This window comes from Schistocerca piceifrons, chromosome 3 (assembly GCF_021461385.2).
Source record: "Schistocerca piceifrons isolate TAMUIC-IGC-003096 chromosome 3, iqSchPice1.1, whole genome shotgun sequence".
NCBI lineage: Eukaryota > Metazoa > Arthropoda > Insecta > Orthoptera > Acrididae > Schistocerca > Schistocerca piceifrons.
The window spans coordinates 472,116,838-472,136,481 of NC_060140.1; the positions used below are offsets into that span (position 1 = coordinate 472,116,838).

Genomic DNA, 19,644 nt, shown 5'->3' on the forward strand with positions numbered 1-19,644 from the left:
TTCCCCCGGGGGCGTTGATTCCCACATATTTCGCGGAGGGAAACGAGAGTTCTGAGTGCGATGAGTAGCAGGAAGACTTTCCTCGCAACCTTTGAACTGGTGACACCATCGAGCGTTTCAACCTTTCTCTAAGGATATTGCGGGACGTGATTGTCCCCCTTTGGAGTCTTAGCATGACTGCAGTTTTTGCTCAGGAATACAGGGTGCAACCACTAGGGACAAAGACCATTTGACGAAATTTGAATGTGATCAGAAGCAAAAAAGAAAGTTTATGCTTCTTGATTTCTCCTGTTTCGGACCCTCATGTAACGTGACGAAAAGAAGGTGGGACGTTGACACATGTGCGAATAAAATGGCAAAAGGTCGCTCTAACTTCGGCAACACACTCGTTGTCACCGGCGCATCTTTATTGAGCACGTTAAAAATATACCTGTACAGAGACAGCCAGCGACTGATTACAAGGCACGGGGACAGGCATCCCTTTCGACACCCCCCTTAGATTTCGCAAGCGGCCAGCCGGCGCTAGTTCAACAACGTAGCGCCACGCACTTCAGACGTGTCGAAATGGTTGCCTGTCACACCGGCGCTTAATAATCAGTGACTGACTGTCTCTCTACAGATACGTTTTCAAAGGTCCAGACGACAGTCTACGGGTAGCACTGAAGACGTTGCCGAACTGGAGGAGGAGGGTATGGGGCGGGGGGGGGGGGGGGGGGGGGGGCGGGCGGGAGGTGTCCAGAGAGACCCTTTCTCGTTTTATTCGTGCATGTGTCAAACTCTCATCCACCCCAGTGATTATGCCACAGGAGGGTGCGGAACAGGGGGCTGAAAATGCATAAATCCCCTTTGGTGCTTCGGATCACGTTCAGATTTCGTTGAATAGTTTTGAACAGTCACTGATGGCTTTATCCTGTATACCAGAGCAAAAACTGCAGTAAGGCTATACTCTAAAGGGGTGCGATCACGTTCAATGGCGTCGCAGGCCCACATCGTCCAGGGGGTGTCAACAGTATCAACGGTTGTGAAGAATGTCACACTGTTGCTTACTACACTGCGAACTGTTGTTTTCGACTGTTAAACGTGGGGGATTCAACGTTCCCATGGAAGGGGTTCTTTCACTGATGCCATTTATGCCACCCCCTGAGCCCTTTTCGTATTATACTATATGGCGGTATGTCTGAAATGTTTGTCTCTGCCACCCGTAAGAAAACCTCGTGATTTCAACACGGTCCGACTTCCGTCGCAAAGGCGTCAAAAGAAAGGGGGAACCGTGGCAAGAAGGGGTGTGACGACCTTCCCAACGCGTAAGCCGTCCACGGTGGTGTTGGGCACAATTTTGCAGGAATCTGGTGTCAATGTGACATCATTAACGCACATTACGCCTCACACGAAGCTCTGGCCTTTCCTTCGCATGTGTCGACAGTTTGCTGTTTGAAGCGCCGCCGAGCTCGAGAGTGACATCACAGGGTGCGATACTTTTGCGCCATTAGGGGGGGGGGGGGGCATTGTAAGCACCTTTGAGTAAAATTTCTAACTTATGCATCGCAATGGGAGATGATTACGGGGTTTCTAAGAAGTGACCCTTCTGTGATGCACGACCGAGCGAGGTGGCGCCGTGGTTAGCACGCTGGACTCTCATTCGGGAGGACGACGATTCAATTCCGCGTCCGGCCATCCTGATTTAGGTTTTCCGTGATTTCCCTAAATCGCTTCAGGAAATGCCGGGATGGTTCCTTTGCAGGGCACGGCTGACTTCCTTCCCCATCCTTCCCTCATCCGATGAGACCGATGACCTCGCTATTTGGTCTCTCCCCCCAAATAAATCCAATTCAATGAGTTGCACAGTGTATATTTTCCCACCGATGTATGACTTGAATTGGAGGTTGGTTAAAGAAGCCTGCAATTAACGTTCCACCTCAAAATCACCTTATCATTCTGGAACTGGTTGCCACAGGATGGTTGCTTCATCCACGGAAAAGCTTGAAGTTTCTGGGTGTCGTGTCAGGAGAGTATAGGAGTGAGGCAAAGTCTGATAACCTAAATAAGCAGCGTATGTCACTGTGCCCTGTGCAGAATGAACTGAAGTGTAGGTGTGGGGCAAAACCATTCACTTGGACACTTTCCTGCGACGCTTTGTCTTTTTAGCCACCCGCAAAATAGTCTCGTCAGGAGATCACGTTAGAACGCTCCTTAGATGGTGTGTTAGCCCCAAACCACGGCAGCCCAGAAACCAGCATCAATTTACCTATGATTGCTGCGTCTTAACCTTTTTCAGTGGTGGTGAATCCACGTGTTTTCACTGGTTGCTTCGCTCCTGTGTCTCGGGGTACTAATGGACGAAAGGCAATAACATCTGCAGAACATCAATGTTTGGTGCAGCAACTGACTGTTGAAAATCCACGTGAAAAGTGCCTTTTCGTCTGTTCTGAGTTTTCGCCGCGTCACGATACGTAACACACGATGCCGCGGTGTGAATCCACACACTCTTGGTGACGAGAGGACCACGATGCAAATTACGTGAAGTACTTCTCCGTGGATTTAAACGAAAACCTCTAGTAGCTGATCCGTATTTATTCTCCGCTCTGCTACGCCATAAAACCATTCTAAATAAGGGCCGCCAGCCTTGCAAAGACCCACCAGACATAGTTAAACTTCAAAACTCCGAAGTCAATAACTGAATGCCCTATAGCTATCTGACTACTTTCGGAGATTCGGACTGGAATAGGTACGCTGTTAACAGATCATATACCGTCTCCAACTGACCCCTAGCAACTCCCGTCATTAATTTTCACTTAACAAACCAACAGCACTGTTGAGTCAATAAAGAAACGGCCACACAAAAACATCATTCTCAAATTTGCACGGAAAATATTTATTTGGTATCAATTAACCCTGGCTACGTCCGTCGCCTTTACCCACCTGCACGTAGCTACTGGCTCCACGGTCTGCCCTGAGGTGTCTTATGACACGAGTGCATCCTCAGTCACCACACCACATTCGTCGAGAGAAACAGGAAACGGGGCGCTTCATGTTTGTATCTCGTCAGTAAATATCTTTTTCAGTGCTGATGAACAGCTTCGAAAAATAATCTCATCTTCCATTCAAAAGCGATTACGAAACGAATCTCCATATTGAAATGTTTATGATGAAGTACGTTCCTTCGGAGTGATGGTAGTCAATGAAACATCGAGAATATGGATATTATGCATGCGAAGACTGACATTAGACACTGTGCTTTAACTATATTCAGTTTAACCCATTTTGACCTACTAATATTTTTCCCCATGGTCAACATACCTCGTTTCACACATCTCTCAAAATTTTACAATTTTTTTGATAGGAATTCTTTATAAATTTATCCTTATTATTTATTGACGTGATGAGGAGTGAAGATAAAACAATTTTAGAAATTTTCGTTGGTGTGGCATGCTGTAAGAAATACAGACATATGCAACCTCACTAGACATTTCTCACACTCATGCCGTGTATCACTTTCCTTCCTTCTTGCTTTCAACACTACACAATTTCTGGAGGGTTTTTTTGCTGACGGGACTGGAGGAGATAAACCTGACAAAACTCGAAAACGATTGTTTATAACCCGCAAAATATCGAAAGAAATCGAGTGTATTATACACCGCTAAATACCTCGACTTCTCGGCTTTTCAATGCTAAATAACAAGTAATGCCATCTATTAAGAGATAAGAACAAACACTATGAAGAATCTGCAGCAGCTCGGCCCGGCTCACAGCCGGCAATGTAATAACGGACTTGAAACCTGCGGCTGACAGTGAGCAGTCAGTATAATCCACAGGGTTAAAAGCGAAAATGAGAATATTCAGTTAACTAATAATTTCTGCAAGTATGTGTCTTAAATCGATCTACAGCATTGCTCGCTGTTCAACCCATCGAAGAGTCCACGATATTCTTCGACATTCCTCCGCTTTCTTCAATAATCGCTAAGTGTTAACGGAACTATTTTACACGATTACAAGCGTCCATTTTCGTGAAGAAACAGTGTGGTTTACACGCCAGATGCCGCACACTGCCGCTGGAGAGCGCTGACGTCGCAGCTCACGATGAGGAACACGTTAGGTTCTCTGAGATGTGGAAGGTGGTTTCAGGCGTGCACCAACCACGACGGACGCCAGTTGGACGTGATCATCGCCGTTAGAGGTCTGATGCAAAGACTTCGAAACACCCTCCATAAGATTGCATCCAGTGGTAGATGAATCAACCACCAGGGCTACCTTAAAATGGTAAGTCAGGTCGTCAAAATAGTGCACCATTTGGATGTCACCTGGCTGAATATCAGACAGCTTTTCAGAAACCGAAAACGTTGTCTCTCGTTATTTAAAGGTGTGATCTTCTGGGTCTGCTCCGCCTTAGCGCATTTAACTACGAACTACGCCTGAGTAAACGCCGCTGCCTACCTTCCAGCCCCTGGAACCTCACGCTGCTCCCCCTCTACCTTTGTTGGGAACACGAACAACAAATCATCATTCTGAGGAGGTGAGTTGTCAGTACAGGACGCGTGGAGAACCGCAAGAAAACGAGGCGTTTGGGTGAGGCAGCCGGCATTATTTACAGAAGGCGGTATGTCTGATCCGTTGGCACCCGCGCAGCCTACCGCTTGGCCGCTGTCTGCGGCCGTGCAGCCGAACCGGTTATATCCGGATCGCAGAGTCGCGCCGCTGTGGGTCGTCGGTTCAGAACTCGTCTCCTCCTCCTCCTCCTCCACCGTTGGCCTTTGTTCACGAAGCGGCTGAGCGAGGCCACTGCCGTAGACGCAGATATTAACTAGAGAATGTTGCAGCCGACAACGCAATGTCACCAAATGCGTTGGCGGTCCAATGCAGTACTTACCAGTTTTCTACAATCGAAATCTCCCGAATTAAAACGTAACTGCTTGACTTTGTTGCTGACTTATGCTTTTCACATAACATATGATGATGATATTTGGTTTGTGGGTCGTTCATCTGGATGGTTATCAGCGCCCGCACAAAGTCCCGATCTTTTCTCTGTCCAGTCTCGCCACTTTTCGCGAAACATGATGAAATGATGAGGACAACACAAACACCCTGTCCCAGGGTGGAGAAAAACACCGACCCGGCCGGAAATCGAAACCGGTATCCCGTGATCCACAGGCAGCAACGCTAGCTACTAGACCACGTGCTGCGGGTGTAAGAGAGAGAGAGAGAGAGAGAGAGAGAGAGAGAGAGAGAGAGAGAGGGGGGGGGGGAAATTGTGATGTGGTGCACGTAATGTTTATTGAACAAGAAGCCCAAGAAGAGTTACATGAAGTAGAGGTCCAATACCGAGCGAGGTGGCGCTGTGGTTATCACACTCGCATTTCCGGAGAACGACGGTTCAAACCCGAGTCCGGCCATCCTGATTTAGATTTTCCGTGATTCCCCTAAACAGTTTAAGGCAAATGCCGGGATGGTTCATCTGAAAGGGCACGACCGACATTCTTCTCCGCCCTTCTCTAATCCGAGCGTTTGCTCCGTCTATAATGAGCTCGTTGTCGACGGGACGTTAAACACTAGTCTCTTGCTCCCAGAGGTCCAATACATAGAACTAAACCCAGGCGTAGTGATCGGTGAACAGCAATTGAGAATTCGGCCGACACCGTAATCCGTTGCGACTCCATGAGACAGGCAAGAGTCGTCGTTGGCGAGGTGACCGCAGCGTGGTATAACATCATCTGGGGAGCACTCACAAAAATCTGATGCTGGCCGCGCCGTCTGGTGTCACGTGTTCCAACGTAGAGCTGGGGGTGTGTCCTCTGCCTGCAGCGCTGTTTTCAGCATAAAAGACAGCGTTTACAGTGATACCGACATCAGCGCATTCCGCCAACTACCTACATCGGCCGATATTTTCAAATTAGTACACCAGTACGTTCGAAGTCTCGATGCGACCGGACTCAACACCACAATGAACACATCGGACGATGGTGGACGGATGTGAAATCAGTTTGTTTCCTTCAGTCGAAATGTGTGACGTTGCCACACATAAACCACGGATTGTGATAAATTTTTAAGTTCAATACAAGAAAGAAAAATTTGTAGCACCTCGAAGAGAAACATAAAACAGCATGAATATATCTGAGTCTATGGTCTGTAATTGCTACTCACTGAAAAACATAAATTTCGAACAATTTAAATAATAATAATTAATTGACGTTACCTAATACTTTATTATGCATGTTTTGTGGATGTTTAGCCATTTCAGCTTGTCAACTGCAATATTGGCAGAATATGTGTCGAATTTCATGTCTAGATTACTACCTCAAAAAATTGTGTTCCAGTGAGAAAGGTGGTTGTGTCAGTTTTGATGCCTGAAGTGACTAACGGCCGGCCGGAGTGGCCGTGCGGTTCTAGGCGCTGCAGTCTGGAACCGCGCGACCGCTACGGTCGCAGGTTCGAATCCTGCCTCGGGCATGGATGTGTGTGATGTCCTTAGGTTAGTTGGGTTTAAGTAGTTCTAAGTTCTAGGCGACTGATGACCTCAGAAGTTAAGTCGCATAGTGCTCAGAGCCATTTTGACTATAACGGATCTTTTTTGGACTGTGATAGGTGGGCATTTGCTGTAAACGAATTATTAAGATTGCTTACTGATGTTTATTATGCCAGTGGTGTGGTGATTCTGTTATAACTCAGTTTCTGAAGAAAAAAAAAGTACAACCTGCGACTAGAGATAGGAAGTTCATATTCACAGGACATGTACATTAGTATGTTTTCCAGAAACGATTGGCATTTCAGTCACCTCCGTTCGGCATGTGACCTGTCACCTAGCAGGGGCAGGATCCATCAGAGGCCGTAATAAGGCGCGAATGGCGCCCTGTGGTTTAGCCATCCATGCTGCATTCATCTAATTCGAAAGTTCATCTGTGGTGGTTGCCATTCGGTCAAAGCGCTGCACACGTCGTTTCGTCATATCCCACACATTTCCAATTGACTAAAAGTCCAGTGATCTGATGGGACAGGGGAAAAGGCTGACATCCGTTTTCGTGCAGCAGTATGTGGTCGTGCATTGTCTTGCTGCAAAATGACGTCTGGGGTACGGGTCGCAAGATGTCATTCACGTAGGTCACACTGGACACAGTGCCTTGGACACGCACCAACTGTGATTTGTGGTTGTACCTAATAACCCCCCCCCTCACACACACACACACACACACACACACACACACACACACACACACACACACTGTAAGGCTTTGAGTCGGCGCTGTATGTCTTTTGTGGATGCAGTCACTATGAACCCGCCCCCTCCTGTCTGCCGCGAAACAAAACGCGGTCATCATTTTCATCATTCGTCCGAAAACACTATCTGATGCCATTCCTGCCTCCAGTCACGTTTTCCATACACCAATGCCGCCTAGCATGTTTCTGTACATTCGTCAATGGAAGGCGAAGTGGCCGACTCGCACTTAACCCTTGCCATAATAAACTTCGACGGACTGTCATCTCTGACAGTGTATGGTGCATTACACTGTTCCACTATTACGACAGATCCGAGGAGGGCGCAGATCTGTTCTGCAATGCCATTCGGATGATGTACTGATCTTCTCGGGGGGGGGGGGGGGGAGTGGGAGGAGAGGGGGCTGGGTGGTGCGACCTGACCCATCTCGTCGTGTTCTATGGCTTTCCGTGAACCATTCTGCAGACAACCGTTGCACTGCTGAAACATTTCACCCCACATGAGCAGCAATTTCCCGATTGGATGCATCACACTTTCTCATGCCGATAATGCGCCCTCTTTCAGATTCAATGACTTGACGATGCGGTTCGTGCATACGTCTGCGAGACATTTGACATGTCTGCTCAAGTCACACTGATCCATTACCTTCGGTTTATAACGACAACCAGAGCCGCAGGCACATTTTACCGGTAGATGGTGTTGCGCCGCGATATCGATGTTGACCTTTAACCCGCAGGTCGACGTGGATCGAATGATAATCATTTCTGCAGCACATATTAATGTATATTTCTGTGAATATGAACGTCCTACTTAAACATCTACAACCATACTCCGCAAGTCACCTGACGGTCTGTGGCGGAGGGCACCTTGAGTACCTCTATCGGTTCTCCCTTCTATTCCAGTCTCGTATTGTTCGTGGAAAGAAAGATTGTCGGTATGCCTCTGTGCGCGCTCTAATCTCTCTGATTTCATCCTCATGGTCTCTTCGTGAGATATACGTAGGAGGGAGCAATATACTGTTTGACTCCTCAGTGAAGGTATGTTCTAGAAACTTCAACAAAAGCCCGTACCGAGCTACTAAGCGTCTCTCTTGCAGAGTCTTCCAGTGGAGTTTATCTATCATCTCCGTAACGCTTTCGCGATTACTAAATGATCCTGTAACGAAGCGCGCTGCTCTCCGTTGGATCTTCTCTATCTCTTCTATCAACCCTATCTGGTACGGATCCCACACTGTTGAGCAGTATTCAAGCAGTGGGCGAACAAGCGTACTGTAACCTACTTCCTTTGTTTTCGGATTGCATTTCCTTAGGATTCTTCCAATGAATCTGTCTGGCATCTGCTTTACCGACGATCAACTTTATGTGATCATTCCATTTTAAATCACTCCCAATGCGTACTCCCAGATAATTTATGGAATTAACTGCTTCCAGCTGCTGACCTGCTACATTGTAGCTAAGTGATAAGGGATCTTTCTTTCTATGTATTCGCAGCACATTACACTTGTCTACATTGAGATTCAATTGCCATTCCCTGCACCATGCATCAATTCGCTGCAGATCCTCCTGCATTTCAGTACAATTTTCCATTGTTACAACCTCTCGATACACTACAGCATCATCTGCAAAAAGCCTCAGTGAACTTCCGATGTCATCCACCAGGTCATTTATGTATATTGTGAATAGCAACGGTCCTATGACACTCCCCTGCGGCACACCTGAAATCACTCTTACTTCGGAAGACTCCGCTCCATTGAGAATGACATGCTGCGTTCTGTTATCTAGGAACTCCTCAATCCAATCACACAATTGGTCTGATAGTCCATATGGTCTTACTTTGTTAATTAAACGACTGTGGGGAACTGTATCGAACGCCTTGCGGAAGTCAAGAAACACGGCATCTACCTGTGAACCTGTGTCTATGGCCCTCTGATTCTCGTGGACGAATAGCGCGAGGTGGGTTTCACGCCTGCACCGATAGCTATACCAAAAGCGCTATACGCACGCACCACCCGACCGACCAACTTAACGAGCAGCGCACACTCGTCCCGACCAACTTTACTCAGCAATTGCAGTGCCGGCCTGTTCGTATCGCTGTTTGCTGATTTGTTATAGAACATTCACTGAGGTTATGTTCGACGAGATTCCTTCTTTTCTCTGTTACCAGGTAGCAGAATGGGGAGCCATAGGTGGTGCAGTCTGCAAACCTTGTCTCTGCGTGCGTCGCTGTCGTAAATGGATACATCAGGGACGGAGGGGGAAGGAAGGAGGAGGAATATTCTGGAGTTCCGTCAGCGACTTGGCTATTGCAGGCGAAACTTTGACTGGGGAAGGAAATCGGCCGATCTTTCGGAAGGATTCATTCAGGAAATCAGTGTAAGTAAATGAAGGGAAAATTTAAATCTGGATATCTGGACGGGGGCTCGAAAACTCACCGTTCCAGACGCGAGTCCCTTGTGCTCCTACAGTGGCACCTCGTTCGGTCCGACAACAAGAGGGCCCGCGACGGCCAGGAGAAGTCATTTTTCACCCACTTTCCCGACTACAGAAAAATTTTCGCGTACTGTTCTCGCACCCTGCCTCGGCAGATACACTGACGCATCATTTCAGTGTCAGTTCAAAGACAACCAGGACACATCGTCGTGAATACTTACGAATTTCGTCATTCACCGCGGAACTAACGTGAGCGACTCTCCAACGCCGCCCCCCCCCCCCCCCTCCCCGCCCTCGCCACAAAAAGCGAAGATAGTAAACACACTTGTGGAGGTTGTGTATCACATTAGTAATGCACTGGGCACACACTGAGCGCCTTATCAATTTGATGTTTGTAGTGCACCCTTATTGATTCCAACTCTCTAAGTGATTTGTGACTTAGCCCTTTCACACCTGAATTTTTCCTGGATGAAGGAAAATTTTTCTTTATGCGCAAATGCTCCTAGATGATTTTTTTAACGATTTTAGATACAAGATTTATACAAAAATATGAACTCGTTTTCAAAACATCCTTTGTTCAATTGGCTTAATTTTATGGAGTAAAGTAACTAATTACGAAATATTCTCTATTGTAATAAATAGTAAAATTATCATTCAATAATTAACATGCAAAATAACAATAACAATATTCAGTTATACAGCGGAGTAGCGAACCCATCACATCTGCATTCTGGTAGTCACGAACTCCTACGCACTGCTACACTAACTTCCTGATATTTTTATAGTGATGCCCAACAGTTGGCAGCACTTGCGCATGATGAAAAGGCTGAATATTCGCAAATGTGTACCTCCCATTTCCACTGGGAAAAAATACTTCCGTTGAAGCTAAAACACAGTAAAAGTTAGTGAACACAATTGTAACGAGAGGGTCTGAAAGGGCTAAGTTGAGTTAGGAGATATAATCTGAAGATGGTTGATCTGAGAAGATCTCTCTTTGTTTCAGAGAGGCTAACGCTGTCGCAAGTGTTGTCTCTCCGCTAGGTGGCGCGAGGGGCTGCGCGAAGACTTCAAGAACGATAGAAGAGACTGTCTCTTAGCATTTATCTTTCTGCTAGCATGTGTGGTGATGCGGGAATTGTCGGCAGTCGAGTCATCTTTGGGCTGTTCGCAGTAAAGCAGAATTGTGCCTTGGCTGGAAGTGTGCATCAGAGCTCGGGAGGAGGCTGGAATTAAACACTAGATTCCAATCAGGTGGGTGTGGCTAGGTAACGTGTTGGCCTGTGCTGTCGGAACCACAAGACCGCCGCGGCACAGAATGAGGTGCTGATCCTCTGTTATAACTTTCCACCTTGTTCCTCGGTGGATGGAAAGTTATGTGGGAACCAAAACCAAGGAGTTCTTACGTAACTTGGATTTTATGGTGAGCATCCTTTCTTGTTATATGACGGGAAGGATTGGGTGATGCCTATGCACTACTTTCAGTGAATTCGGTACTGCCGGTTGGTTAAATAGCGAGAACTGAGTTTGGTAATTTGACTGCATTTCTTAAGGAGGCGTTGTCTTTGTTGTTGTAAACTGCCTTAACGCAAAAGCACTGCAATGTTCAGCTATGAATTTCCGATCTATTATTCAGTACTTACGGTTACAAGCGAAATTTTTAAGTATGGTCATGTTTAGTAGTGCAGTTGTCGCTTGTGGACTTAAAGTAAATTAAGTACTTTTATTAGTTTAATAAGGAAGTTCCCATTTTTTAAAATTTTTGGGTCATTTGGCAAAATCGAATAAAAGTCGTAAGTTCGCTCGAACGTTAACCCCGTTTGATGAACTGATTTTCTGTAAAATTTTTGTATGTGTAAAAATGTAAACGGTATCTTGTTTCTGTTTAAGACTGATTGCTGTTTTAAGGTTGCTCCAGTGTTATTTGGCCGAAGGGCGACCTCTGCCGGCGTCATGTTTGCGGGGCTTATGGTACCCGCTTGTGATTAATGTTAATACTGATTTGCATTGTAGAATATTTTTATTATTTGTTTTAAATCTTTAAGCATAATAAAACGTCGGTTTGTAAAACTTATGGCGTTCGGGGATCAGTTAGCTTCTAAACGTGAATGTAAATTGTCCTTCCTACTCATCTTGCTTTATTTCCCTTTTTTAAAAAATGTATACCTGTGGTGTTCAAATATTTGCTACCTGACATCTACGTACGAGAGTTTTAAGTTCTGAAGTTTGTGCTAGTAGAATGGGACTGTCTGCTTCTTCGTACTGTGATAAGGACAAATAAATTTATGATGAAGAAGAACTTTTTCCTGACATGATCTCTGTGAAAGAAACTTGAGAATCAGAGAACAAAAATTTTGGAATTCAAAATTCTGTCACGCACCCAATACCACTGCAGGTTATGAGTATCTACCTCCATACTCTGGAAACCATTGAAGAGTACGTCAGTGGGCATTCCCCACTGTACCAGTTAGTAGGGCTTCCTCCCGTCCCATTTACGTATAAAGCGCGGGAAGAATAACTGCTTAAACGCTTCTGCACTTCTGTGCGCTCTGTAAATAATCTAATCTTGACCTCGCGATCCCTAAGAGAGCAATATGTGAGGGGCTGTAGTATATTCCTAGATTCATCATTTAAAGCTCGTTCTCGAAACTTGTTAAGTAGACTTCCTCGTGACAGTCTGCGTCCACCTTCAAGTGCAGGGGTAAACAATAGCTTTTCTGTTGCTACTGTGACCTACTGTATAAAGATCAGTTAAAGCACATTGTGAGGGCTTTCGCTGGTATTCGGGAGTCACGTTTATCGACCGGCGTTTAGAAGAGGGTCGCTATGGCACTAATTGCTGAGGGAGGATTTAGAGGGCCATTAGAGGAACTAATTACAAGGGCTCGACCGGATAATTACCCAATAACGAGTTCTCGGCTACTAACGAAGATTTTCATTTGGAGGCAGCGACTGAAGTTCGATAACAACTGTTGCCCTGCGACTCGCCCGTTTACGTCAGCAATAAGGAAGCTCATTGACCGTCAAGGGTCGTCTAGATAAAGTGTTCTGAGAATAATGACTGTTGAACGATAAAACACCAGGAGACTAAGTGGAGGAAAGTAAAGAAATTGGAACGTGAACCTCGAAAGTTTCCGGAATCGAGGCAGGGATCCATTATCGTAGCTGTATCGCTGTTATCTTTGACGCATAGCGCACCATCTCATATTGATGTTTTCACACCTCATACTCATTCACTAATGTAATTAAGACTGTAACAGAATATTTAAAACGTTAGCACATGTAGCTACAGCAATGTTGTTATCGAAATAAATGGTTCAGGGATCACTGTTCATAAGTCGTTCTGCAATTAACTCCGTGTGATACCTCTTTAAAATAAAATGAAAAATTAGCTAAAGCATCCCGTGTGGAGTTTGCTGGTCTCCGATCGGGCGCCTCCCCAGGTGGCGGATAGGGGAATGCTCACCAGATATGGTGGGTACCGGGGAAATAAAATACCCGGGGTGGACCAAAACTAGCAACTGCTGCCTTGTAGTATGATATTGGCTTATCAAAGGCTAAAGGAAGAAAACCTTGAGTAAAAATTACCTGGTCCTCAGGGTTGGGGGTTGTGCAGTGGGCCAGCTCCTCACTCACGTAAAAACCTAAAAATGCTAAAAAACCTAATAATATACCTCGGAAAAATTGGAACTTTGGACGACGAACTGGCGATGAGAAACGGAAAATGATGTTTGGATGCTGGAATGTGCAAGGTATTTCCACTAAAAGAAATTTACTACCTGCAGAACTTGACATGTTCAACATGGATGTTGTCGTACTCTCTGAAACAAAGAAGAAAGGCCAACGACGAGAAGAACTGGATAATTATGTACATATCTGGAGAGGGGTATCAAAAGCAGTAATAGCCAAAGCAGACGTCTCCATTATGATAAAGAAATCATGGAAAGAAAGAATCACAAATTGGACATTCATCAATCAACGTATTATAACTGAAATGACATTATTTGCTAGGGAAGTTGTGATTATTGGCGTATATGCACCCACAAACGACACAAAAGATAAGGAGAAAGATTCATTCTGGGCCACCCTCAGGAAGACTATTGAAAAAATCCCAAGAACAAAGGAGCTGATTATCATGGGAGATCTGAATGGAAGGGTAGGAATTAGAGAATCCTGTAGAATAGTAGGAAAACATGTAGAGGACGAATATAATGACAATGGGGAACGACTGATTGCAATTTGTGAACAATTTGATCTAAAAATTACCAACACATTTTTCAAACATAAGGACATTCATAAATATACTTGGAAACAGAACACTAAAGAACCGTTCTATAATAGATTATATTATCATTAGGCAAACAAGCAGTTTCAAGGCAGTAGACGTCAGATCTTATAGAGGAGCCCAGTGTGGATCAGACCACTATCTAGCAAAAATGAAGTCTTTCTGGCCGTGGAAGAATGCAAGTAAAGATACAAGTAACACGTATCAAACGAACCAGACTGAGAAAGATGAAAATTTACCTTTTTTATATTGACAGCCTAAAAGTCGAAAGTATCAGAACACTCTTTGCGGCCAGGATGGAAAGGAAACTGGTTGAATCATTTGAAGGAAGTACAGAGGAAATATATGACTATATAAAAACTAATGTGAAAATCATAGCAACAGAGGTGTTGGGTAAAAAAGATAGCAACCACAACCGTACAGCAGAGTGCTGGTCAGAGGAACTAGAGGTCCTCGTTAGAGAAAAACGAAATGCGTTCCTTCAGTGGTTGAATGATGAATCAGAAGAAACAAGATCAATATACAAGGAAAAAAAGAATGAAGTGATGAAAAAACGAGGGATGGCAAAAACGAGGGATGGCAAAGAACATGTGCCAAGGTGAATAGCAAATTAGGATTTGGGAGAGCAAAAGAAGCATGGTCAGTATTAAAAGGACTTCGACAGGATACAAAAAGCAAAACTAATCTCCAACTGATAACACAAAAGGAATGCGAAGAGTATTTCCAAAAATTATTAAATGAGGACAGAGAAGAATATCTAGAAGAAGGAACACTGGAAGGAAAAGGTCATGAAGATGAGATCCAGATTATAGAAAGTGAAGTATTTCAGGTGTTGAGAACAGGAAAGAATGGTAAATCACTGGGACCAGGCAATATCACTCTGGAGTGTCTGAAATATGGTGGTGACAAAATTGTGAAACTGATAACACAGCTCTTCAACAAAATGATACATGCAGATTCAGTACCCAACGAGATGAAGCTAGGTTACATTAATACAATATTTAAGAAAGGGGATCGCAAAATTTGTTCAAACTATCGAGGAATTTGTGTTACAAACACCTTAATGAGAATTTTTGTGAAAGTAATTAAAAACAAAGTGGAAAAAAATTTTAGAATCCAAGAAGAACAATGTGGATTCACGGCTGGCAGATCATGTGTAGACCATATTTTCACATTACGACAGATTTTCGAGAAACATAGGGAAAAATCAAAAATATAGGATTATTTTTCATAGATCTAGAAAAAGCGTATAATACTGTTCCAAGAAAATTACTGTGGAGAGCACTACATATGGCAAACATAAACCCTTCCTTGATTAAAATAATACAACAGATGTATAAAGATAACATTTGCCAAGTGAAAGTTGGTAATAAAGTTTCACAGAAATTTAGAACAAGCAAAGGCCTTTTACAGGGCTGTCCCATGTCACCCTCATTATTTAAAATATATATAGATATTAGCCTTAGAACATGGTCTCATAAATATAACAGTATGGGATTAGAAATAAGAGATGGAGTTTACCTACATCATTTATTGTTTGCTGATGATCAAGTAGTCGTAGCACAAGATGGGGAGGATGCTAACTATATGTGCAATCAACTAGCAGTAGCATACAAAACTTGGGGTTTGAAGATTAATTACCAAAAAACAAAATACTTGACTAATGATTCAGATGAGCTATGCATTGAAGGAAAGAAAATCAAAAAGATAAACACTTTCTGTTATTTGGGATCCATTTTAGAAATCGAGGGAAAATCAGAGTCAGAAATCAATAAAAGAATTAGTAGCGGAAGGAGGGTCATTGACATGCTTAACTCAGTCTTATGGAGCAGGAATGTAATGAGCAGAACTAAAAAATTAATATACAAATCCATATTAGAGAGTGTGGTTCTGTATGGAACAGAGACCTGGACAGTCAAAATGAAGCACATTAAAAAATTACAAGCTCCAGAGATGGACTTCTGGGGAAGATCGGCAAGAATCTCCAGGAAAGAAAAGATAAGGGAAACTGAAATAAGAAGGAGAATGGAAATAAAAGAAAGAATATATGACGTAATAGATAGGAAGAAATTACAGTGGTATGGGCATGTACGACGAATGTAGAAAGCCAGAATACCAAAATTGATACTGGAGTGGGAATCGGAGGGGAGAAGAAGAAGACGACCTATGACCAGCTGGCTCCAAAATGTACAGCACACAGTGAGGAGAATGGGCGCAGAGGAAGAGGACACGCAAGATCGAAACACCTGGAGGAATATTTTCAAAATATAGTCTAAGAACGTTTATTGTTTATATTGTAATTTCCAAGTAAATTATTATGTTGGAGATAAGCCTCTGTAATGAGGAAAAGCTCAAAATAATAATAATATAGCTAAAGCATATACAAGGTGGTCAGAAACAGCTTGAAAAACTTGTGTGTTGCAGAGGAAGAAGTGCTAAGAAATAACAATTAAGAAAAACATCCGGTAAGTTGCGCCGTTTCAAGTTATTTAGCATTGAAGTTAGCCAATCAGGTCGTTGCACGCGCTAAAATCCGGTAATGCACAGACGTCTGTGAGTCCATGAATGACAGCTTGCTCAGATGCTCATTAACAGTTACACTGTGTCTTTTTTTAAAGTGATAAACTGAAACTATGTGAGCAAAAGCTACGTTGGATCGGCTTGAGGAGAACAAATTTGGTGACTCTGTCTCTGGCAGGCTGCTTGAATTTGCGTGCGAGACGACCTGATTGGCTAACTTCAATGGTAAATAACTCGGCGTAACGTATTTAGTATTTTTCTTTACAATTATTTCTCAAATCTACCTCCTTCAACATTCTTACAAGCTTTTCAGACTGTTTCCGACCACCTTGTATAAGTAAATGCAATTTGGTATTATTGATTCATACATTCCCTAGAGCAGTGGTTCCCAACAAAATTTTCTCGAGAACCCCCTCATCGAGCATGATTGGTACCTCGTCATATCACAGTATCGAGTACCTAATAAAGCCAAATTGAGTCTTTTTATACGTTTTCTATTTTTGGTACTTAGAAAAAACATTGACATTCATACTGAAAAATTATTGAGCTTAAAACTTTTTCAATTTAGCTATCATTGTTATTGTTAAATTTTTGATTATTGCTCAAAATCTTTGTCTTCAAATCTGGGTGTTTAGTATAACAAACTCCTTAAAATAATAATGGCGGATTGTCGTCTGAAATGCGAGTTTCTGTGTAAAGTGACTGTCAGTTGTCAGCTGCAAAGAGGCAGCGCGTGCAGTCTAAGGCATACAGCAGAACTACTTGCCTCTATGTAATTCTAGTTTTGCGCTAGAGTGTGCTAGTGTCGTTGGCTCTAGGAAGACGCTAGACGCAGAAGACAGCGTTCGATAAATCTCTGCTCATGCAGGAAGCGGCCAAAAAAAATCTATCATACGAAATATATTTAATATATTTTTTTATTCTAATAGCATCTTGCGGACCCTTCTGGCATAGCTCGCGGAACCCCGGGGGTCCGCGGACCACCTGTTGGGAACCACTGCCCTAGAGGTTTCTTAATTCGCACCCAGTGGTAAGAGTATTGTCTTATGTGAGACTTCTGTTAGTGTATGTTATTAATAAGTGTCGTTTATGATAATCATGATAATCGTAAACAACAAAATTCAGTTCCACATGCATCATGACTCTACACTCAATACATACGTGATTATCATGCTGTTAATGGTCGTGGTAGTAGTGATACAATGAAAATATTTTAAAACCTGGTGCTACTCCTTACTAGTAGGGCGAAGGGGGCCGCAATGCTCAATATCTCCGTCCATCGGACGTACCGCCTTCAGCAGTGTCACAAGTCCACAAGCCAGTATTCCTTCAGACATTGTGGAGAGTTTCGGAATTTAACCCTGGTCATTTGTTCGAGGTCTAGTGATCAGAAATCTTTACAATATTTTTTCTCTTCCCCTTCCCGGTCAAATGTTAGCAGTGAAAACTACTTCCACCACCAGGATTTGGATCAGAGTCGAACGCCAAAACCAACGCCCAAGTGTGCGTTAGCTGCCTCGGTTGCGATGGCGGATAATTTCTTAAAACCACACATGCATACCACCAGACGTTTATAACACGATCTGATCACTGAGAATGTTTCAAATGACGTCTCATCCGAGACAAGAGCGTTTCCCTGGTTCCTGATTCACGGTGTCGCGCGCAAGCTGACTTACCACCTGTTGGAGAAGCTCAGGTCTGCGCTGAACGTTCCGAGGGCCGTGGTGCCGCATCTGGAACAAATGAAACCACGCTCTCAGACATAAGTTTTATTGCGACAGTGTTACTGGCAGTATCCGCAGTTACGTTCAAACGCTGGGTTGTGGGCAAAACACAGCAGTTCCCTAAACATTCTAAGATTTTCCATTTGCAATACCGATAACGAGCGCATCAGCGAAAGGAACGTATGATATTGTACGCTTTTGACTTGCAGTTACAGTGCTGTTACGTTGTCCATCAGAAAACTGGTTATTTTTCTGTGTGGTTTATTTAGTACTAAAGCAGTCAATATGCTCCTTTAAACAAGTATTTCATCTCTGCACTCTTTCTTCAGGAGTTTCTGAATGCTGTTAAAAAGGGCATTGCTCCATTTTTAAAAAACTGTACTTCATTCAATATTTTTGCTGATTCAAAATGTAAGAGAATTAAACATACAACAAAATTACGTGCTTCTTTTGCGTAATATCTTTTGCCGAATGTCTGGTTTTTATATCTTAAACTGCCCATGAATTAAAAGGGTCAGTGATTTTCTCTGCCTCGTGACGACTGGGTGTTGTGTGATGTCCTTAGGTTAGTTATGTTTAAGTAGTTCTAAGTTCTAGGGGACTGATGACCATAGCTGTTAAGTCCCATAGTGCTCAGAGCCATTTGACCCAATTAAAAGGCTTATTACGTCTTATGGGATTCACATTGGGTACATGTAAATGGCGTTCAAAAAGAAACGAGCCGGAGTCGTAATTACAGAAACCAGTACCTGTATGTTAGACGTATTGACCCTGGCTGTTGAGACACTTGTCCCACTGTGACAGAAGGTGGTGAATGGCTGCCTCATAAAATTCCCGGGGCTGCGATGTTAATCAGTTCCGCACGTACAGCTGGACGTCGTCGTTAGAGGTGAATCGTTTGCCCCTCAATCTTTTTAAGGGGACCAAAAATGGTGTAATCATAGGGAGAGGTCCGGACTGTATAGAGGGTGGCCGAGAACCTCCCATTTGAATTTCTGCAGGAGTGCCGCGACTGCGTTGGCTGTATGAGGCTTTGCATTGTCGTAGAGCAAAAGACCCCACGGGTGAGACTGCCTGGTTGTTTTCATTTGATCGCTTGGCGAAGGCTGGTCAAGGTCTGCGAGTAAAGCTGGGCATTCACTGTTCCGTGTTGCAGGAAGTGAGTCAGAAGAGGGTCCCTTAAAAAGGCTCCGAGGGGCAAACGATTCACCTCGGACGACGACGTCCAGCTGTACATGCGAAACTGGTTAACATCGCAGCCCCGGTATTTTATGAGACAGCCATTCACAGCCCTGTGTCACAGTGGGACCAGCGTCTCAACAGCCAGGGTCAATACTTCTAGCATACAGGTACTGGTTTCTGTAATTATGCCTCTAGCTCGTTTCTTTTTGAACGCTTATACTTTTCCCATCTCTTATGAGAGGCGATCAAAAAGTTTCCGTTTGATGGTGTTGCTGCAACGTATATGCAACGTAGAGCGACACA

General features: G+C 43.9%; 1 protein-coding gene across 1 annotated transcript in view; it reads right to left on the reverse strand.

Annotated features, from left to right (window-relative positions):
• Positions 1-19,644, reverse strand: part of LOC124788135 (F-box only protein 32) — a 542,142-nt gene that overhangs the window by 365,786 nt on the left and 156,712 nt on the right. The window contains exon 2 of the mRNA XM_047255273.1: positions 18,112-18,168. Coding sequence (XP_047111229.1) covers positions 18,112-18,168 — 57 coding nt within the window. The remainder of the gene's footprint in view (positions 1-18,111; positions 18,169-19,644) is intronic.